We start from the raw sequence: 23,406 nt of genomic DNA, 5'->3' as shown, positions 1-23,406 counted from the left end.
GCTTCTCTGACCTTCTCTCCAAAACATCTAACATGTGCCGTTCCTCTGATAGACTCATTCCTGATCCTCTCCATCCTGGTCACTCCCAAAGAGAACCTCAACATCTTCATCTCTGCAACCTCTAGTTCTGCCTGCTGTCTTTTGGTCATTGGAACAGTTTCTAGTCCAAACATCATCGCTGGTCTCACCACTGTCTTGTACACCTTTCCTTTTATTCTGGCTGATGTTCTTCTATCTCTTGGTACCCCTGACACTTTTCTCCACCCATTCCAACCTGCTTGGACCGTGTCTTCACCTGCGTGCGGAATAATAATTCAAAAAGATTTGAAATACCCTACTTTTTACAAAGGATAAAAATCAATCAAGTGAAGATGTTCTCCGGTTCTAGGGGGAAAATCTTGATTAAAAATATACATCACGCTTTTTGTTTGATGTAAATGTCCCATACTTCAAAATAGATGGGACTTTGGCCAGATGGAGCAAATGACATATTCATTAAGACTTCAGAAGTCTATCTTTAATAAAAGATGGGTTCCTGCCGTGTCTTTACTAAAACAATAAGGTTAGACTCAGAGTTTAGGACAGAAGCATCATATCCTGTTAGATGACCTGATGTGGAGTGGATTTTTTTGTTTTGTTTTGTTTTTTTTTCTTCAGAATCCCGATATTTCTGTTATTTCATGCCGTGACATGATCTCGTCACCTCATTATCTGCGGTATATGTACCTGTCATTGATGTAGGGAAATAGAGGCTCGAGTTCAAAAAAGAAAATATACATCCGATATTCATCCCGGTGAAATTCGTGGGATGATTTTCAATTCATAAGAAATTTATAGGTGGAAAAAAAAAAACCATCCTAACCATCCTAACCCTAACCTCACGCATAATATAATACTATGGCGCAGTAATGGCACACTGCAGAACACACTCCGATATCGCCATCTCTCTGCTACGCTGCCTCACCGGCACTCTTTACATCTGCAGTCACATTCCGCATTCACACATTAAGGCACCGCATGCAAATAAACAGTAAAAAATGGACTTGTGACTTTGCCTCGGGAGGCGCCCCAGGGACTCCTAAGCCGCTTTCGGAAGGGGCTCCGGACACCTTTCCAGAAATACGCCGTGTGTTTTCTAACCAAAGGGGAGCAGCAGCGCCAGACCAAAAAAAAAAGAAAATCCTCTTAGGCTTCAGGTAGAAATCCTTGGCTTCCAGCTTCGAGCCGGGTTCTTCCTCCTGAGCGAGCTGGAGACTCGTCAGGTTTACGTGCACGCATAGAGCGAGCATACATGTCCGACGCCCTTATTATGAATGATGTATCGCCCCGGGATTTTTAGAAAACGATCGCCGCAGCCGCACGGTTCGTTTCAGGTGCGGCAAAGAGGGAACGCTTTCACTTCCCGATCGGCGAGCGAAGCCGCCGGGCCGTCGGACATAAACGTGGTGACAAAAGCGTTTAGACGGACATGACAAACCCTCTCGGCAGGTCAAAATAAAAACCAGTTTGACCCGAGTGTCCCTGCTGGCGCGATAACGTCTGCCTCATTAATAAGTGAAGAACAAGTCTTACATCTTACCCAAATATTGAGAGCTAATTTAAGAGCTCCGCCCTCATTTATATTAGTTTTTTTTAATTAAAGGTTTTACGTTGCTTTGGGTTACCGTCATGTGGGGCACACACACACACACACACACACACACATGCAACTACTTTATGTTGTTGCAATTTATAAGTCATCTTTGGTAGCTTTGGTAATCTGAATTTCTTGTGTGGCTTTTTGTGTTGATGCGTTCCCTTTTTTTGGCGATTACGGGATATATTTCAAAGATCAAACTTTCATAAAACTTTGCTTTTTTTTTTGTTATGACGTATAACTGAAAGAAAGAAAAAAAGATTTTTCAGAGCTAAAAGTTTGATCCCTTTGAGATACTGCAGGCAAACACAACAAATCTTTTTAATATGGAAACAAGTGACTGTCCTTTTTTTTCCTAATTGACAGGTTTCGCTTTTGAAAATGTCACCTGGCTCAAGCTGGACTCACATTTTTAGTTTTGCGGCGTGTTACAGCTATCGGAAATTCACTCACTGGCCCTCGCGGCAGATATATCCCTAAGTACAAAATATTTATCTGTGTTGCTGAAACTACATGATATGGCCAAAAGTATTCCCCCAGCTTAGGAGTGGCATCCCATTCCTAATCCATAAGGTTCAATATTCCGTGGGTCCACCCTTTGCAGCTCGAACAGCGTCAACTCCTCCGGGACGCCTGTCCTCAAGGTTCAGGAGAGCGTTTATGGGGAGTTTTCGACCATTCTTCCAGAAGTGCATTTGTGAGGTCATTTGCTGACGTTGGACAAGAAGGCCTGGCTCTCAGTCTTTGCTCTAATTCACTCCAAAGGTGTTCTATGGGGTTGAGGTCAGGACTCTGCAGGCCGGTCAAGTTCTCTGTCGTCCATGTCTTGATGGACCTTGCTTTGTGCTCTGGTGGGCAGTCTTGTTGGAAAAGGAAAGGGCCAACTCCAAACTGTTCCCGTGGAATTGTCCAACATGTGTCGGTATGCTGAAGCTTTCAGAGTTCCTTTCGCTGGAACTAAGGGTCCAAGCCCAGATCCTGAGGACCATCATCCCCCCTCCACCAAACGTCACACTTGATGGCACAATGGCGTCAGACAGGTAGCTTCTCCTGGCGACCGACAAACCCGGACTCGTCCATCAGATTGCAAGATTCTGCAATCCAGCGAAGGCGACTTCACCGCTCTAGAGTCCGGTGTCGGCGTTCCAAGCTTTGCACGGCACTCGGTGATGTGGTCTTGGATGCGGCTGCTCGGCCGCGGAAACCCGTTCTACGAAGCTCTCTGCGCACCGTTCTTCGGCTCATCTGGAGGTCAGATGAAGTTTGGAGGTCGTGCGCCTCAGCATCCGCTGACCCGCTCCGTCAGTGTACGTGTCCGACCGCTTGGTAGCTGAATTGCTGTCGTTCCCAAACACCTCCGCGTCCTTCTCATCCAGCCCACTGTTGATTGTGGAATATTTAGGAGCTGCTGGATTTGTGGCACTGGTAGCATCCTATCACAGCTCCACGCTGGATTCACTGAGCTCCTGAGAGCCACCCGTTCTGTCACAAGTGTTAGTTAAAACAGTCTGCATGCCGAGGTGCTTGATTTTCTACACCTGTGGCCGAGGAAGTGATTGGAACGCCTGATTCCCGTTGTTTGGACGGGCGACGCAATACTTGTGGCCCGATTTTGTACCGGTCTAGACCAGGGGTCGGCAACCCGCGGCTCTTCCATCTTTACACTGCGGCTCCGAGTGGCTTGGGAAAATAAATTAGAAATATTTAATTGAAGTATATTTCGTTTGTGTTCATTCATTTTTTTAACTTTTAGTTCTAAGTTGGAAGATTATTGTGATCTTGAAATATTAAATAAAATTATATTTATTATTTTTCGCCGCTCAAAATAACGTCACACTGGCGGAAGCCGGTATACCCGCCAGCCGGTAAAGTCCCGATTTGCAGATGTTGTGCGCAGAAGTTCAGGAGCAGAAGTCCCATAAACCAGGTAAAATAGATATTTATGAAGATATTTTGCAAATATTTATTTTTTATTGTTTACTGACCTCATGATTTTTTTCCCGATTCATTTTTGAAATTCAGGTCAAGGCTCCGCTACACGCTCTGAAAGCCCAAAGCTCAAAATGAGTTCATTACATAAATAAAATGTAATTTTCTCTGTAATACTTTGTGAATTTCAGAAGCAACACACGACACACTTGTTTATACAAAGTGTAAAGGTAATAAAAAGCAATATATACGGTGGTACCTTTATTTTAGACGTCAAAAAGTAATTGCGGCTCCCAGTGTTTTCTTTTCCGAGGAAACCGGGTCCGAATGGCTCTTTGGGTGTTCCGGGTTGCCGACCCCTGGTCGAGGGTTAACTGGGATGTGAGTCCTTGAGTCCAATGTTTACATGAAGCAGAAATATTTATGGACAAAAACGTGAATGGTCTCGTCTTATTCTTGAAGATGGACAAACCACCGATGATAATTCCCAGCTGCTATTTTCTGTTCATTGATTCTGATTTTTTTTTTTTTTTTAAATGGAAAATGCAAGTACGTCCTTTGGAAAGACCCGGGGGGGGGAAACGGGCCTCTTTGACCGCCGTGAATAATTCCTGCGAAAAAATCCTATCTTCGAATCCGACTTATCGAGCTGCCACCGACGTTACGGCCGACTGTATACCTTTTCTTGTGCCTGTTCCAGGTCAAAGAAAGATAAGAGCAAAGGTGTGGTGAAGACAGATAGCTCGGATCCGGAGCCCGAGGGTTTGACTCTCCTGGTCCCTGACATCCAGAGGACGGCCGAGATCGTCTACGCGGCTACGACCAGCCTGCGGCAGGCAAATCAAGGTACGGCACGTGCGTCTCGACCGCTCGAATCTCCGCCGAGGACTCTGGGGTCGCCGCGATAAACGGGAACGCTAAAGGAGCCCCAACACGCGTACGAAATATTCATATACCCCATTGTTTTGTCCTTCTTTGTCGGCCTTTCAACGCGGCATAATCGCCTCGGCAGCCCCCCGACTCTCGTTCGTCTTTCACACCCGTCGCCGCAAGGACAAAAATAATCGGCCTCCCAGTTAAGCTCAGAAAAAAAATCTGCGATCGAACGCTTAAACCTTAATCTTGGCTCGGGAAAATCTGAGCAGGGGTTTTTCCTTATTACCCCTAAAGTCAGGATATTCCACACGCTCCACAGGGATATAAATATGCCTGTTTTGAACCCACAAGTTTGCGTTCAGCATCTCCTTAAGTTATCTTTATTGCCACCAAGAAATGTCCGATGAAAGGAAAGTGAGAAGAGCTTAGAAAAATGTCTTAACTAAACATTGGAATAATCGATTCAAGGGAATATTCTAATCCCATCGATGGAGGGGGGAGGAAATTTAAATTGGTCGTGAGTGAAGAAGGCGCCTTTACGCCATTCAGAATAAGAATAAGAACAACTTTATTTATCCCGAAGGAAATTGTTGTGCCAGAGTTTCAAGTAAAACATAACAATAATAACAATAATTTCTGTGTATGTTCTGTTCCTTCTGTTTTTTTACTTGTGAAGCGTCTTTGAGTGTCATGAAAAGCGCTATAAAAAGCCCATGTATTATTATTATTATTATTATTAATAATAGATAATAGGGAGAATAAGAAATACAATTAAAATATAAAGTGTCAAAGTTAAGGCTATCAAGTGTTTTAAGGTCTTAAAAAGTACAAAGATTCGAATATTCTCTTTGTCTGAAGGAAGTGGAATTAGATTATTATTATCATTATTATATTGTTAAAATGATAGTTCTGTCACCTTTGCCTATTTTTCTTTTTTTTTTTTCTTTTCTTTTTTTTTGCGTTAGCTCGGTCATCGCGTTGTGTTTTTATTGTCACAAATAAACTCCGCTTTCATAAAAATCAGGGGAAGGTCGACCGGGCTTTTGAATGATGAGTCGTGTCGAAAAACGGGGCGACGTCGACCAACATTCCTATTTAGCAACATTCGCGTCGTGTAGCGCAGAAGTCTGGAAAAGAAAAAAAAAAAGGCAAACTTAATAACGTGCGGCCAAGGTTTGAACACCCGAGTCTAGACTTCTGATTAATTTGGAAGGTGTTGGTCTGGTCAGGCGGGGGAACCGTCGTCCTCGCTAAATGTCATCAGTTGAATTTCAACTGCGCGGCGACTTGATAACTGGCGCGGCGCTCTCAGCCTCTGAAAGCGGAAGCTATCGATTCCCCGCGACGCCAATTTATCCGCTTTTGTTTCCGCGTTTGGAAGCGTTTGAGATGAGATCCGGGAGAAAAGGGCCGCCGTTAACGACCCCGTCGCCCCGGTCCGGCCGCCCCGCGCGGACCAGATGGTTGATCGCTATCGGACTCGGGGATTAAAGAAATTAAATTCAAAAACGGACGGCGTTTTATCGGTTTCATCTTCCTCAAGGATTTATTCTAAGATAACTTTACTCGGACATCCACGCGGGTCCGACGCATCCCGAAGACCCGCCACGGACGGTGATGGAAAATGTAGATAGCCGTGTTTATCTCAGGGTTTTTTTTTTTTTTTTTGTCTTTTTTTTTTTTTTTTTTCCATTTCTGAGTTTCCGTCAATGTGACACTCAGGCGGTAAAAAGAAAAGCCCGACGTCCGCGCAGACGTGAAGTTCCCTCGCCTTCCCTTCCCGGAGCTCCCCTCCTCCCGAGTTTTAGAAATCATTTCTTTTTGAGAAAATCTTTTTTTTTTTTTTCTTTTCAGGACATTTGACCGCCGAGGTAGTTTATCATTCCGTCATCGCGCACAAAGCCGAAGAGCTCCGAGTGTAAAATGGTCTCGGACGAGCCGGTTCAAGGCACACTTTTTTTTTTGTAAACGTTTAAAATTAAAAATAAAAGTGGACGGAACCGAAAGGGTGTCGTCGCATGGAATTAAAGTCCGGTCGCCCCCGACAACGCGGCCCAAAACTCATATTCAGACACGAGGAACGTCCCGGTCAGTCCTCGGACGCACGGAAATGTTTTATTGAATCCCAATAACTCAAGGGAATTCTTTCTTTCCTTTTTTTTTTTTTTTTTTTTTTAAATCTGTTCCACCACTTAGAAACGTTAGAATCTGCTATTCATTCCAACAAGCCGGGCGGAAAATGTCGATTTACATGAAGAAATGAGGAAAAAAAAAAAATCTCAGATCAAGCCGTAAGTGGCGTTAGCAAAGCAGCCCCATAAATAAAACGTCCACCTCGTGGTGGGAAGTCATTACACCTCCCCCATTACCTCGCCGCCGCACAGTATACAATATTAATTATCCCCTGACGCCCATTCACTGCAGAATCTTTAAGCTCCGCCCACGTAAATGGCCGTCTCTGCGTCGCTTCGGCGGGGCGCCGGCCATTTAGGCGTGGCGGTCGTAGATGAAGATCAATATCGCGCTTCTTCCCGTAGAGAAATCCATATGATAAAGTCCTCTGGAATCATCGGAGGAGGAGTTTGACGCGGCGTATCGTCTCGTCATTTAATTGGATGATTTAAGAAGAGACGGAATGAGCGGAACCTCGCCGCCGATTATGGATTAGCTTTTAGCATTAGCACGTGGGAGTGATTTCGTTTCGGGAACTCGCGGTCTGACAGAAGTATTTTCTGGTCCTCTTCCTAGGGTTTATGTTTCTCCAGCCCCCGCCCAGCTTCCAGCCGTGTCAACCTATAGAATTCGCTCGCTCGGGAATCCCTCGAGATTCGGCAAAGTAGCTTTGTGAAATCCCGGTTAATATAAAGCGCGCGCTCGCCGTTCTGCCGCAAACTAAATTCCCCAACTCCCGAGGGCGGTTTTGACCAGTTCACTGACCCGCCGTCCAATCGACGACAAAAAACCCAACAAACAAACCTGAATCGTATCCCATTTCTACCCGTCACTGCATTGTTGCCGTCATGAACGTGTGTGTGTCCGTGTGTGTTATGGGTGTGCAGATTTGATAAAGTTGCTTAGTTATAAATAGCTTGTCGCAGGATGTGCACAAGAGGAGACTTTTAAAACCTCCATGCTAGGATTCTACTCTCCATGTTGTTCCCTCACCACATGATTCCCTTCCCCTCCTCCTCCCCGCCAGAGAGGAAGCTGGTGGAATCGTCTCGGAAGGCGTCCAGCCGGCCCAAGCCCCTCTCCATCCTGCGCTCGCTGGAGGAAAAATACGTCGCCGCCATGAAGAAACTGCAGTTCGGTAAGTTCCGCTTTGGTTCTTTCCCCCCCAGGTGGAGCTGACGCCGCGGGGCGTCTTCGCCTCGGTTCCACGCACACTATTTGCGCTCTCCGCCGCGACGCCATATATTGTGAAAATAAAGCGGGCGAAGGCTGTGTTCCCATTCTGCTCGTCCCTTTTGTCGTGTCCATCACTCTCCGTTAGGGCCACGTCAGGTCTAATTACGCCGGTTTTGCTGTGTTGCAATTGATTTTTTCTTAAGCTGCTTGATGTCTGAAGTAATTGCAAGTGACTCCACTGTATACAGTGTTATTTCGATGTGCAGGCAGCATGGAGACGGGAGACGGGAGACCGACTTGAAACCCCTGAAACCCCCGAAACCCAGTCCTCCCCCCCAACGAAATTGTGTCGCGCAGTCCTTAACTTCCAGTGCGCTGGATTTCGGCATGTTTTTGATAGAATTGGAAATAACGCTCTTATTTTCTGGAGACTTGATGCCACCTTGGGTTTCACGTGAGGTATCAAGACCTTTTATATCAGCCAACGCGGCCTCCCCATATTCGCCATGAAGAGCGAGGCGTAAAAATGGACAAAAATGACCCGACCACTTTTTTGCCGTCGCTGAGATTTGGAATTTAATCATTTGGAGTCCGTTCTCATCGGGGGCTGGTGTTTTTTTCTTCTCCGGAGGACTGGCGCTGGACGTCGTCCATTGGCATTTGTTTTTTTTTGTTTTTTTTTTTGTTTGTTTTCCTTTAAAAAAAGCCCAGAGCGACAGAATTAGTCAACTCGTCGACAGCCCTCACAGCAAACTGTACGTCTGAGATTGACAACCGGGACTCGGCTACACCCGCCGAAATGAAATGAAATATATTGGCTAATGTACCAGAGGGTCTACAGAGAAAAGGAAGTGCGCTTCATCTTTTAGATAATTTACATTGATGCGATGTCCTTTGTTGCCGTCAGAAATGAGCTTTTTAGAATGGTGAGAAACGACCTCTTGATTCCTCCGTATGTCAGGTACATTTGGGAAAAGCGACTATAACCTGACTTTGACTCCAGATCGTCATAAACTGGTACATTCAGCGTATTTTGTATGTACATTTTAAAACCAAAGGTCAAGAGTAACTGTATGGTATAATTATAATGTATTGAAAGCAAAGGTTCCAGAACTTTGGTTGGCGTTGAAGTTGCAGAGCATCGTATAACTGTATAAAAATATAGCCGATATTGACAACACCGCTCTATTTTCTGATTACGTGGTCGATTCATTCAGATTTTCAAGAACTGGCATCGCAGAAAACATTGATATTATGCGTCGTGTCCATATACGCACCACATACCAGGAACGTAAATATATATTCAGTGGACGGCAGCCGTATTCTGCAAAGGAGATGCGAGGGGGAGAAGGTTCGGCCGAGACTTTGTGCGACTGTTGACGATCTTTAGTGGTCAATCGTCAGTCCGATCCCTCGCACGGCATCTGATCGACCACTTCGATTTTCAGACACTTTCGAAATGGTGTCCGAGGACGAAGACGGCAAACTGATGTTCAAGGTCAACTACCACTACATGTCCCAAGTGAAGAACGCCAACGACACCAACAGCGCGGCGAGATCCCGTCGTCTCGCCCAGGAAGCGGTCACGCTGTCCACCTCGCTGCCCCTGTCCTCGTCCTCCAGCGTCTTCGTTCGCTGCGACGAGGAGCGACTCGACATCATGAAGGTAACGTTTTTGTTGTTTATTATTTCCGTTTAATCGTCGAGCATCAGGAACTTGTCCGTTTTTGCGGCCTCCACCACGGGACCGGACTTTGTTGTCCCGGTGTGTTCAGATGTGATCCAAGAAAAACATCAGCGCTATCAGGAACTGTTTAAGCAACGAGTGGTTTATTAGAGGTCGAGAAATACGCTTAGGAGAATTCCCGGGCCGAAATGAATGTCACCCCGAGGGGATCGTTCGCCCTCTCTAGACGTCCGCTGAGGCGCGTCCAGTCGGATGTGCAGATGAGGAGATTTCGGCCCCGACCTCAGGGAGTGGCCGTGATTTATACCGCTATCTGGAGGGTCAACATTTCTTCCTAATATGGAGTTGTTTTTCACACCCTTTGGAAGAGGTCAACTAGGTACCAGGCCGTGTCATGAACTGGGCCTCCAGGCCTTCTGGGATTCGTCATCGCTAGTACATTGGGGGTGTTGGTGGAAAAATACAAAGTTGGGTGCACTTTTGCCATCACGTGATGCGTTCCCGCGCCTGAATCCCGCGCGAATTTTAACAGTTTTTGCAAGTACACTTGGTAACACAGGGATTCTAATGTAAGGTAGGAATTTTTCAAGTCCCTCTCTTGATGTGAGAATCCTCACGTCACACAAAATATACTGCTCAAAAAAAATAAAGGGAACACTTGAACAACACAATGTAACTCCAAGTCAATCCCACTTGTGTGAAATCATAGTGTCCACTCAGGAAGCAACACACATTCATTTGGACTTGTTTTAAGGACATTACATCAAAGTTGGATCAGCCTGGAGTTTGTTTTTACACTTTCATTTTGAGTGTGATTCCTAATCCAGACCTCCATGGGTTGATACAATTGATTTCCATTGATCATTTTGGTGTGATTTTGTTGTCAGCACATTCAACTGTGTAAAGAGCAAAGTATTTCATAAGAATATTTCATTCATTTAGATCTAGGATGTGTTTTTTAAGTGTTCCCTCTATTTTTTTGAGCAGTGTATAAACGTAGTATGTAGAACAAAAGACTTCATGTTATACAAAAATATAAACTTGGTAGGTGATACGAAGAACTACATGTCATCTAAAATGTGAACTTGAGTGGAGCGAAAAACCTGCTGGCCTCGTTCCATGTTTTTGTTTGATCGATGGTGCAGGGAAATTCTCCACTCGGCTCCCTGGCCTGGGCAGCCATTACGTGAAATAAGACATATACAATGTCAAAAGCATAATACAATTTGATGGTGGTTTGGGATTTTAACAAACTGCTTTGAGCAGGTAGAAACTTGTTTGCTCGTTTTTCCCGCGTCCGTTTGGACGGTCGAGGCTTACGGACCTCGCCTTAATGTATGGTTCTGACCCCACGAGTTGATTCGCCTCCTTAGCTAAACGTCAAAATCGGCGCTCCCCTCCGTTTCCTCGGAGCGCCGAACCGAGGCGGTAAGATACAAACGCAGAAGTCAGATCGGAAATAGGAGAAGGCAGGAAGGTGTCGCTCCGCATCACCGTCAGCGAGCTTCTAGAGAAGCACTGGATTTATGACAGACTCACTCTCCCCGAGCCAAAGTCCATAATATGTTATCTTCTTTGCCGTGTGTCTTTCCAAACTATTTCATTCATGATTCATTTGAGCCGTTATTTGGGTTTTATGAAGGCGTTTTCACGTTCCGCAAGTCCGTCCTGCACTTTAATGCAGAAAAGGTTCTGTTTGTGAAACGGTTTGCTCAGACGTTGCTGGGGATTTCACGCTTTTCAGTTCATCGCTGGCAAATGACACAAACAATCGTGCAACATTTGATATTTCCATTACAGTCGTAGCAAAAGGGGTTTTTATTTCATTTATTTTTTTTACTATTTCCCACTCCCACACAGGGTAAATTTTTTTTTTTTCTAAATAAATTGATTTTATTTTTGGCAATTTTTTTTTTTTTATTTAGGTCATTTCTTTTCCGTTCAATTTCCATTTATTTCATGGTAAATTCCTCGCCTTTCCCGTAATTACTTTTAAATATATTCCCGTGACTTGTCAGGCAACATTCATCTCAATATTAAACAATTCATGTGTGACATTTCATCTTGATTTTGAAAAAAAAATGCACAATGGGAGAAGGATTAGCAAATCAACTGAAGTCATTAATATCGATGGAAAAAAAATTGCATTTATTATCAGACAATCAATCAAAATGTAATTTCTTGCCCCTTTTTCAGGTATGTTATTTTAAAAATCATTTGGCCAATATTAACTTTTTTTTTTTTTTTTCCTAACCTGATTTTTTTTTTCTTTTTTTGGGGGGGAAAGTCATTCTACACTCCCAGATCTGCTTTTCCCCTCCAGTAAAAACCCATTCCAGTGGCTCATTGAAATGTACTCAGCCATGATGTAAAGGGTCCCACCGCTGTCAGATTCACTTATAACATGTTTAACTTCACCCATCTTAACAAGACGGACGAAACACGTACAGTAAAATCGCATCCTGTAACCCAATTTCCAGTTTGGGAACCCGCTGAGCTCTGGAACCAAAACAAAATGGATGTTTTCACGGGGAAGGAACGGGAGTGTCGGACCATCTTCACCTCTAACCTTTGCCTCAGTCGCCTTTGGTTCAGTTGGTTTCCTAAACCGGATTTAGCCGACTTCGGTGCGAAAAGCGATTAAATCATTGTCTGAACGCTCGTGTCAAAATACGCTTCATGCACGAGCGACGCTGCCGGCCCCGGAGACATGTTTTTTTTTTTGTTTGTTTTTTTTTGCCCTGTCATCCGGGCGTTTTTCGTCGGCTTTCTCGCGGCGCTTCTGAAAAGAGCTGTTTGTTGAACGATGAGCGAGAACACATTTCACTCTTTGTCCCAGAAATTATGGCAGACGGGTTCAGCGGGCCCTTCTGGCCGTCTAGCACCATTCTCCACGATGTCCCGTCTTCCCCTCGACAAATCCCAAAGAAGAAGACCGTCAATACTCCCCAAATTCAGAGTTTTGCACCTGGATCCGGGATGAACCCTGCCGTTCTCTGTCGTAGCCTTTATTTATCATTCATTCCTCACTTAGTTCCACGCCACCGTTTCTTAAATCGTCCAGTTTTTACCCGAGGAAGTTCTTGCCAGTGCCTTTGCGACTCCCTTCGACGCTGCTCCGATTTCAAATGTCTCCAATCCCGAGTCGTGGTTTGTCCTCCGCCTTGCGCTTTTGTTGTTTGCAAATCCGAGTTCTCCCTTGCAAAAGGTGGACGCGCCGCAGGAGGGTCTCGTGAACCGTCCCGCTTCCCCCGATAGTTACATTATTCATTACCGAGAATAAAAAGGTAAATCCACAGCCGTTAGGGAAGGGAATATTCAAATGTTTGCACTTGTTAAGACCTTAAAACACTCGATAGCCTTAACCTTGACACCTTATATCTTATTGTATTTCCTATTGTCCCTCCTTCCTACTATTATCTATTATTGTTATGTTTTTGCTTGAAACTCTGGCACAACAATTTCCTTCGGGATAAATAAAGTTGTTCTTATCTTATCTTATCTTATCGTGGACATGAAAAAGCGGAATGAATTTGACAGCTTCCTGTGTTGCACTGGTTGGTGCGCATGATGTTTTCGTTTGGCTGAAATCAACAAGATATCACCCACAAATCACCAAAAGATGTGGACGGATGGATCCAACCCCACGGGGAAATGAAATAATCATAGCGGCGAGGTACATCGAAAAAAAGAATGGATCAATTAGATGCAAAAATACAATAAGAAATATCCAAAGTCAGGAAAAAAAAAACAACTGAAATCTGTAGAAGATGTGGAAGGTACTCGTGTGCGGCGGCGCCGGCCGGAAGCTCTCACGTGGCCGAGCCGAAAAGAAAAGGAAAATAAAAAATAAAAGATGCGATCCGCCCGTATGCTTCACTTGTGCTCCTCGGGGGGAAACGGCGAGTTCTGCCGCAGTCACAAGCAGTTAACGTGTCCGTCACTGACTAACACCCTAATGCTCGGCAGCAGGTCCTCCTGCTGGCAAGAGAGCAGCGCTCATCGATTATACCGCCGGCTTTTTGTGCGTCCGTCTCGCCGGATTCGCGATCGGCACGATCGGGATCGTCAGAAACTCCGTCTCGCGTCAAATCGGAATTAAAAAAAAAAATATATAATCTGGTTGGTAATAAAGTCGGCGAGCCGGAGGTGACGGGGGTCGGAAACTCGCATCCGCATTATACATGTCCGTTTTGTTTGCTCCTCTGTTTATTTTCCTCCTCGGTTTATAAATTAAACACTGTCCTTTTCTGGAAACTGCAACATCTTGAGTTTTGCTTTTGCAGCGATCTTGCCGTTTTAATACGCGGGCGGTAATTGTCGGCGTCTATTTATTCGGGGACGCCTCGCTCGCTTCTGTCTCTATTTATATTTATATTCATATTTATTTTACTTCAATCCAGTTTATCTCCATGACGTTTTCTTTATTTGACAAATGGCACAGTCGGGCTATTTGACAGCAAACATCCCTCTGTAATTTCACCATTTAACTTTTTTTTTTTTTTAATGACATTATTGTCAGCCAAACCCCGGTGTGTGTCTTTTTTCATGTATTTAATTGACTTTCCCTTAATAGCTCCTCTGTTTTTATTTACCCCACCTGCGCTTTTTCTCAGGTTCTCATCACGGGCCCGGCCGACACGCCGTACGCCAACGGCTGCTTCGAGTTCGACGTGTATTTCCCCCAAGACTACCCAAACTCACCTCCGCTGGTCAACCTGGAGACCACCGGCGGACACAGCGTCCGCTTTAACCCGAACCTCTACAACGACGGCAAAGTGAGTCCCTCGTCCGTCGGTCGGGGCCGCCGAGCCCGCGGGAAACGCTTGGATAGCAGCGAATATCGGGAGCGAGAGGCGCTCAACGTCCAAAACGGGGATGTTTTTGCCCGACTTTCACGTATCGAGGAGCAACACGCGGTTTCGACGTTGCCAAATTTCGTAAATAATGTCCAACTTTACTTGTACGTAGCAACAATCGATAGCGTAAGTGTCCGGTTCACAACTTTAGCCGTCATTGCCAAAAATTGAAATGTAAATGTAAAAAACATCTTCTTTTCGTGACCGTGGACATAACGAGTAGACACGGTGATCCGGATTCTTGCTTAAAAAAGCAGGTTTGCTTAAAAAAAAGCAAAGTAAGCAGCCGCTCACTAATGGGAGCCCCAGCTTGGTTTCCATTCTGGGGCCAAAGAGCAGGTCTCTCTCTGGGAGGCAGCGTCCAGGTGGATTCACACACTTTCTGGGAGGAAGTGAGTCGGGGGTCGACACGTCGCCTTGTTGCTCTGCTCCTTTGGAAAATGGAGTCGGTCTTAAGCGAACCAGAGTTGTTGCAAAGCTCGCCGGTGTTTTTGGATGCGGCTTTTACAGGTTTACACGAATCCTTTTATATTGTCAGGTGAAGAAACTCACGGTACAGTAAACCCTTGTTTTTTGCGGGGGTTACGTTCCAAAAAGAACCCGTGATCGGCAAAATCTGTGAAGTAGAAACCTTTTTTTTTTACAATTATTATACAATTAGATACTCTATATTATACATTGAAAAGAAAGAACAAACCATTTTACAGGCTCAATCGTTTGTTTCACAAATAAAACTACTGTACTTTAGAAACGTTTTTTTTCAACAAATAACTTCTGTACTGTCAAATAATAATTTTAATCATCAATGTGAACAGAAGGCTTCAAATGGCAGAGATTAGCTCCGCCCACCGCGACCCGAGTCATTGGATTAAACAGGATAAAATTGAAAATGATAATGAAAAAAATTGCGGACAGTTGCAACCCTTTTTGCATCCTTATTAAAACTTCTTGCTGCTGTCGTCCTTATGTTTTTTTCTTCCTTCTTTACGGAACGAACGGAAGATTCATTCATTCCGTAATGCCGACCTACAGCCGCATAGCTTTTAGCTTCCCTTAGCATGTCCAGAAGTTTAACTTTATCTGCCATAGATAGCATCTTTGTGGCTCCAGAGCGTTTTGTCAACATTATGGGTTTTAGAGAAACTGGAAATTGCAAGAGAATTTGCACGTACGTCATGTAAATTTGTCAAGCTGTTTTACGTACTTGTACATATTAAACTGCGACGTTATTGACGCACAGGTAGAGAAGAAGCGGAGTGACTTTTCAGCCAATCAGAATGCAGAACACAATGCACCATGCAAATCCAGGAAGTAGCGAAACCGTGAAAAGTAAACCGGGTTCTAGCGAGGGATCACTGTGTTCCATCAATTAATGATCAAACTATCCAGGTAAATAAAGAAGAATATCATTTAACACTAGTTATGACATTAACTTAACTCTTCCTGGACATTTAGGGATCATTTATATTTCTCAATTCCACTTGTTATATCAAAGTACATGCTATTATATAATGATTGGCATGAATTGTGGGAAAAGTAGTTTACGGTCAATGCACACTTTTACTTATTTGAAGAGGTTCTCGCCGGCCACAGAAAATATCTCGCCGGCCTTGACTTGGACACGTGTGGCGTCGGTCATCGTCGTGAATATTACAATCAAAAAAGCGACGGCTCGGCCAAGAACGACAACCTTGTTGTTCCTGAAGCGGCGACGAGAACGGGGGGGGAAAGAAAAAACCTAGTTCCTCAACTACAGGAGTTGATAAAAGTGAGGCGAAATTCCGAAAGGTGAGGATATCGTCCCGGAAGTAAGTGAACGAGAGTCAGGCCGGCCGAGCTTTGCAAAATAATCCGCCCCGTTGCCCGACCTTCCCTCCACGGGGTCACGGGTGTGGTTTTCTCCTCCTGGTCGCCGCCGCGAGCCGTCCGTCCTCCGCCGTCGGGCGGCGGGCTCCTTACCGGCGAGAAGACGCGGCGGCTCGCCGTCTGCTGCGGCTCATTAGGCGTCCGCTGACAGTCGGCGTGTATTTCCATAATGGGTCTAGACAGCTGCTATTAGAAATACCTGCTTCTGCCGTCGGAGGCTCGGAGGCTCGGAGGCAGCGAGACGCCGCTCACACTCCAGTGGAAGCCTTTGTCTCAACACACTAAAGTGTGTGTCTGTGTGTGTCTGTCTGTGTGTGTGTGTGCGTGTCTGTGTGTGGCTGTGGTTGTTTGTATAGAGATGTGTGTATATCTGTGTGTATTAGATAGATAGATAGATAGATAGATAGATAGATAGATAGATGTGTGTGTTTATCTATCTATCTATCTATCTATCTATCTATCTATCTATCTATCTATCTATCTATCTATCTATCTATCTATCTATTTATGTATTCTGATTATCTATATCTATCTATCTATCTATCTATCTATCTATCTATCTATCTATCTATCTATCTATCTATCTATCTATCTATCTATCTATCTATCTATCTATCTATCTATCTATCTATCTATCTATCTATCCATCCATCCATCCATCCATCCATCCATCCATCCATCCATCCATCCATCCATCCATCCATCCATCCATCCATCCATCCATCCATCCATCCATCCATCCATCCATCCATCCATCCATACGGAAGTGTGGATCTATATGTGTGTGTGTGCATGTGTGAATATATCTGTGTGTGTGGGTTGTTTATAGATGTGAGCATATCTGTGTGTGTTGTATATACATGTATACTATATATGTGTGTGTGTGTGTGTGTGTACATGTATACTGTATATGTTTGTGTGTGTTTGTATATATATATATGTGTGTGTGTATATACATACACACACACACACAAACCTATGCGTTGCTATGCATGTATATGTATGTTTATCTGTAAATGTATTATGTGTGCATGTGTATTAATATACGTATGTATTTATGTATGTATGTATGTGTGTGTGTGTGTGCGTGTGTGTATTCGAAGAGAAACCTCAAGATGTAGTTGAAGTACACGATCACTCTTGATTCTTCAATTTGATGTTTTTTTTTTTGTTTTTTTTTCCAATCCAAATTACGCTGATTAAACTGTGAATTTAAATCCGGCAGCCGTTTTCCAAGACTGATGCGACTGAGAACGCCGCCATCAGGCTGGTGGGGGGGGGGGGGGGGGGGGGGGGGACAAAAAAATACTCTGAAGCGGATCGATTAAAGAAGCGGCAAAAAACTTTGGAAAGTTTTCAAATCGTCAAACAACAAAAAGAGGCAAATTCCTCAGAAGACGTGGGATGTAATTAGCGACGATCCTGTCAATGTTGGTAAAAACATCACAAATTCAGCGAAATTGTCTTCCGCCGAAGGAGGAGGGAGGATCATTGTCAATGTTTTAATGAGTATAAATACTGGAGGGGTTTCAAACGGCGGGATAATGGGAAGGAAAACGGCCGGAGAAGGAAAGGGAGCATCTCAGATGAAGATGTGGAGGAAGTTTTCATCCGAGCAGATTTGGACTTCGACAAACTGGAACCTGGTGTTTCCTGACAGAAGCCAGATGACGCTCGTATTTACGCTGCGATAATTAACTAAAACTTCTTGCGAGAAAAAAAAAAAAAAAAACACCAGCACAAAAGAGTTGCTCAAGGAAAAAAAAAATGGATTATTCTTTAAGTCGAACGTTATTTGTCATCATCTCGTTTGAATCTGATATTACTTATTATTATTAATTATGATTAAATCTGTAAAAATAGGACCAAGTGCAGTTTGGTCTGTTGGCATTTCCAACTTTTATGAAAAATTCTAAAAACTAACCAAAAAAAAAAAAAAATGAAACAGCGCCCGGTGACGCGCCCGGCGTATTTTAGTCCTCAAATCCACAAGGTCAACTACGGTGTCACATCGTAATATTGAGTAAAAACATTTTTCTGGCTGCGTTTCAATGGCGTCAGGAATGGCTCCGGGGAATAATGAGCAGCATTTTGACCAAAAGGAGGACATAAAACCTCTCTGTAATCTCCTTAAAGTCCGCACCGAGTCGAGTGTGTGGTACGAGTCTGGACAAACACGCCCTACACTTGACGGGTGTGTTGTTTTGCCAAGTTATATTATTTTATAAAAGGGGGTTGATAATCCCCCCTTTGCTTCACGATGGCAACACGGCGGGGTTTTTATTTCGGAAAACGTCCTCGTCCGAATGGGGAAAAAACAGTAGGTTGACCTAAATGTGTGACCGTCGGCTCCCTGCAGGAATGAACTTTTCTGGTTTTTTAATAATTGATGGTGTGTGTTTGTGTTTCCCAGGTGTGTTTAAGTATTCTGAACACGTGGCACGGGAGACCAGAGGAGAAATGGAACCCACAGACCTCAAGCTTTTTACAGGTGAGTGTATTCATGGACGACGCCGGACGTGAAGGATCCTTTTCAAAAGTTAGCTTTTCGCTTCGGTCGCTGCTCGGCGGATTGATCGAAACACAACCGTCTGATCGGAAAGTCCTCGAAGTTTGGCCTTCAGCTCCGCGTAAACGTGAACTTTAACCGGGAAATTCAGTTACACCCGATTTAAAAAACCCCGTCAGATGAAATCTTTATTTGGGAGGCGGCAAAAGACACAATGATCGAAATGATTTGTCCCGTCAGATTAAAACGGATGAGTTTTCAAATAATGACGGACACGTTTTTTTCCCAATTTACATTTTTTTTTTCTATTCTTTCAATGATAAAGATAAAGACTTACCCTTGGTAAACATTTCCCCAACACAGAAGAGAAAAATTGGAAGAAAAAAACTTGAAAAGTTGTAGTAGGTCACCGAAAGTTACTTTTACTGTCACCTGATATTTTTAAAGACAGTGGCTGATGTTGGATCCCTTTACAACAAAGCAGGTAGATGTACCGTAAATTCTGCACCTTTACATAGACCGCACCATCTCATTTTTAAAAGAAAAAAGAAATTTTACATCAAAAGACGCACTTTTCCCTGTTGAAACATGAGATATTAAGGCAGCAAGATGTTACAGGGAAAAGTTGTAATTCAATAAATGACGTGACATCAACAACTACAGGTAAAAAGCAAATGCTTTCTTTCCCGAGAACTGATGCCGAACTTACGTACGGCAGCTTTGTTTCCTTCTCGGACAGCCAGACCGATCGTTTCCAACTGGAAAGACGCAATTTTACGCGACTTTTCGTCGACGCGCGCAAAAAAGCGCAAAAGGGCCGATGTGAAGAATTAAGAATTTGCAGAAACACTTTCATTAGCCCACTGTGACGGTGTTGGCGGGAGGAAACTACCTATAAAAATGTTAAAAAAAAAAAAAAAAAAAAGCCGCATTTGTCAACGCGTGCAGAAGAAAGTAGCCGAATTTACAGCATGTCAAATTATTTACGTGGAATCAAGCGATCCTATGGAATGAGTTTTTTGGGGGGATGAACAGGCGCTTATTAACGTGACATGTAGACCATTATGTGGTTGTTGGCCGCGTACGCACTCACATTTATCTTCCATATACATATATATATATATATATATATATATATATTTATTGATCCGTCGCCAGCGAGCCCCTGGAAATGAACCCCCTCGTCTTCTTTTATAATTCCCTCATTTGCAGGGTTAGCGAGTGCATAAAGACGTCTCCATTGATTATCATTCCAGTTAGCATTCCTGCGGGTCAATAATGGAAAATAAGGAGGCGGGTGAGCCGGAGACAGGGGGAGTGGGCCGGTATTAACCCAAGGGGGGGAGAAAACATCATCTCCCGAGTTCTGGCAACTTTGAGACAGACAGATGGCATCAGTTGAAGGTCATCACCGGGTGGAGTGTTTCCAAGCACATCATCCGGCTCCAGTGCGGCCAGCAGGCAGGCCTCCAGCCTCCAGCCTCCAGCCTCCAGCCTCCAGCCTCCCCCCTTGTCATTGTTGGTAATGTAGTGACGCAGCAGGACATCCTCAGTCTCCTTGAGACAAGCCAAAGCATTAATTGAGCTATTAATAAAGATATATTGAAGGATATATCTTTATGGGGCCAAAATATCGCTCGCTTTTGTCAGACTGCGAGTCGAGCGCCGCCAGAATCCGCGGCTGCCAAGGACACCGGGAAGACGTCAAGGAAACTCGCCGGCCTCCTCGGAAGGATGTTGACGGAAGATCGTCCAAAAGTGGCGATCGGTCCGACGTGATCGACCCTCGGTGGGTTTCGGTCTCTTCGCCGGAGCAGGTCCAAACGGCGTCGAACCGTCGGAAATGCAACGCTATCACGTCACATATCTTGTCGCATCGATGCAAAATACGGTCCCGCGCCGCGCGGAAGGAAGGGATCCCGAACGGGAACTCACCCCTCCTCCCGAAGTCCTCACGAGCCGTCGAATGTGTCGCCGTGTGCAGGTGCTGGTGTCGGTACAGTCCCTCATCCTGGTTGCCGAGCCCTACTTCAACGAGCCGGGCTACGAACGCTCCCGAGGGACCCCCAGCGGCACCCAGAGCTCCCGGGAGTACGACGGCAACATTCGGCAGGCCACCGTCAAGTGGGCCATGTTGGAGCAGATGCGCAACCCGTCGCCGTGCTTCAAGGAGGTAGGACCCATGATATGAAGGAGATAAAAGCAGGGTTTTTGTTTTACTTGTACTATGCAGGTAGTTGATGTTCATTCAAACTCTTGACAGGCGGGTATAAACTGCTCCAAAAAACTAAAGGGAACGCTAAAATAGCACATCCTAGATGTAAATGAATGACATATTCTTGTTGTTCTTGACATTGTTGAATGTTCTGCTCACAAAACCATCAGTGGAAATCAAACGTGTGAACCCGTGCAGGTCTGGATTTGGAGTCACACTAGAAAACACACTCCAGGCTGATCCGACGTTGATATAATGTCCTTAAAACAAGTCCAAATCAATGAGTGGACAGTTTGATTTCACACAAGTGGGATTGACTTGGAGTGACTTGTGTTGTTCAAGTGTTCCCTTTAGTTTGTTTTAAGCAGTTTATTTAGGCTCCGCGTCCTTTTCACTCGCATGCCGGACCAACACTAAACCAATTTAAGCCGGTCGAGTCGCGAATACACCCTGAAAATGCAACATTCCACTCAGGGAAAAAAATCCATAGTAAAGAAAACACTTGGAGCCACACAAAAATTGAAATTTAAAAGGAATCAACACATTATATAATATAGCATATAGCGTTTTTTTTTTGGTTTATTTCTTTGCCTTTATCCAATGTAGGCTATCAGACGTTTTAATTCCTCTTCCTTCAGCTGCAGGGAATCTTCAAATCTTTGTACTTAAAACACTTTATAGCCTTGACTTTGACACTTTATAGTTTTATTTGAATTTCTTATTTCCCCCTTTTTTTTTTTTTTACTGTTTATACAATTTCCTACTATTATTTATTATTCTTATGTTTTACTTGAAACTCTGACACAACCATTTCCTTCGGGATAAATAAAGTTGTTCTTATTATTATTCTTATCATAAACAAAATATGTGTTGCATTTAAATCAATGCAGAGAAAACAAAATGGCAGTTCGCAACAAAACATTTTGAACTGTGGGGAAAAAAAGACGTACGGTTTAAAGGTTACTTTTAAGAAAAATACTCAATGCCTGTTTGAGTCCTTCTTGTATTTATGGGGAAAAAAAAAAAGCTGAACTAAAATTAACCACCGGCAACAAACCAAAAATCACCATGATCTTCAAATTTAAAATTAAAATTTACAAATGAACAAACTAAAATTGAATCCATTTGTATGAAATAGTCACCGGGCGTGGCATCGGAGGGTCTGCTAGCCGCACGCGGGTTGCCGACGATCTTTTGTCCGGTGAAACGATGCCTCCGAAGAAGAAAAAGATAAAAAATTGCACGATCGGAGAAAAGACGGAGGTGTTGTTTTCCTCCCCGCCAGATGACGCTAATGCATCGGTGGAAATTGAAGAATGAGCAGAAATTTGCCCATTTAGTCGGGGATGATCGGCGCAAAAAGTGTAGGAATCAGCAAATTTTTCCCGACGTAGCGAGAACCCGGGAGTCGCTGCGGGAACAGCGTCGCGATTGGTTTCATTATCCCTCGCCGCTCAGCCGGTGGCTCTGGCGGCGCTCTGGCGGCGCTCTGGTGGCGCTCTGGTGGCGCTCTGGTGGCGCTCTCGGCCTCTGAAACAGCAAACAAACGTTTCGCGTCTCTTCGACGTCCCGTAAATCAGTCGGCCGATTGTTCGTTCCGACTCGACGAGGCGATTAATTTCACCGCCAGCGTCTCCATGTCGCTACGCCGCAAAAGTAAAGACACGCATTTCCAGAGAGCGACGTCGCCGCACCATCCGATCATAGGTTTCTCCTTTTTCTTTAGTTGATGGCATCATTTAGAGGCCTCGCGCATTATTTGTTGCGTTTCCTTTCTGTTTGTTTACCGTTTCTTTTTTCATTTTCCGCGTTCCCGTTCATGAGGGAAGGCTCCGGCGTGCCTCGACGCTCGGAAATGTCGGACGGAACAGGTGCGCCTCGGGAGGGGAAAATGATAAAATTGGTCCGATCACGCTTACCGGACTTTACAAGGAAGGCGGAGGCAAATAATGGCCTCGTCCCAACAAGGAGCAAGTTTCTGTCGCGTCCGACAATATTAGGATTTTAAAATGTCTTTTCTACGAGTGTGGCTCTCCTTTGAAAGAAGCTTTTATATCAAAATTCAAAAAAGAGCCCCTGCGTTGATAAAGCGCTCCATCTTTGATCTCCGCTTACGATTCTAAAACGATCCCTCAGCTTCGCGATTGGAAGGGAGGAGTTGCGCCTTAGCCGACCCCAGAAGCTCACCGGGACAGAAATCCTTCGCTTCCGTCCTCCTGACCTTCAAAATGGCCTTTCTTCGGCTTCCCCGCCGGTTCCGGGCCCGAGACATCGGCCTCGACGTCGCCTCGCGTTTCGGTCACTCGCTGTTTGATGCGGGAATACATTTGTTCGAGGATAAAAGAAAGAGTTGCTGTATCGCGCCGCATTTCCGTACGAAAATTTAAAAAGGTGAATCATCCTAAATAAATGACATGATTGAGTAGAACACATGCAGGACTCTGTCTCGAAAAATTTGAATATTGTGATAAAGTTCTTCTG

General features: G+C 44.5%; 1 protein-coding gene across 1 annotated transcript in view; it reads left to right on the top strand.

Annotated features, from left to right (window-relative positions):
• Positions 1 to 23,406, top strand: part of birc6 (baculoviral IAP repeat containing 6) — a 135,256-nt gene that overhangs the window by 97,418 nt on the left and 14,432 nt on the right. Inside the window, exons 66-71 of the mRNA XM_086164050.1 lie at positions 4,266 to 4,411; positions 7,641 to 7,751; positions 9,238 to 9,455; positions 14,093 to 14,254; positions 18,615 to 18,692; positions 20,695 to 20,883. Coding sequence (XP_086020176.1) covers positions 4,266 to 4,411; positions 7,641 to 7,751; positions 9,238 to 9,455; positions 14,093 to 14,254; positions 18,615 to 18,692; positions 20,695 to 20,883 — 904 coding nt within the window. The remainder of the gene's footprint in view (positions 1 to 4,265; positions 4,412 to 7,640; positions 7,752 to 9,237; positions 9,456 to 14,092; positions 14,255 to 18,614; positions 18,693 to 20,694; positions 20,884 to 23,406) is intronic.

Source organism: Fistularia commersonii, chromosome 2 (assembly GCF_037954325.1).
Source record: "Fistularia commersonii isolate RoL2024-O1a breed Wild chromosome 2, RoL_Fcom_v1.0, whole genome shotgun sequence".
Classification (NCBI taxonomy): Eukaryota; Metazoa; Chordata; class Actinopteri; order Syngnathiformes; family Fistulariidae; genus Fistularia; species Fistularia commersonii.
This window is presented reverse-complemented; position numbering and strand designations above follow the sequence as displayed.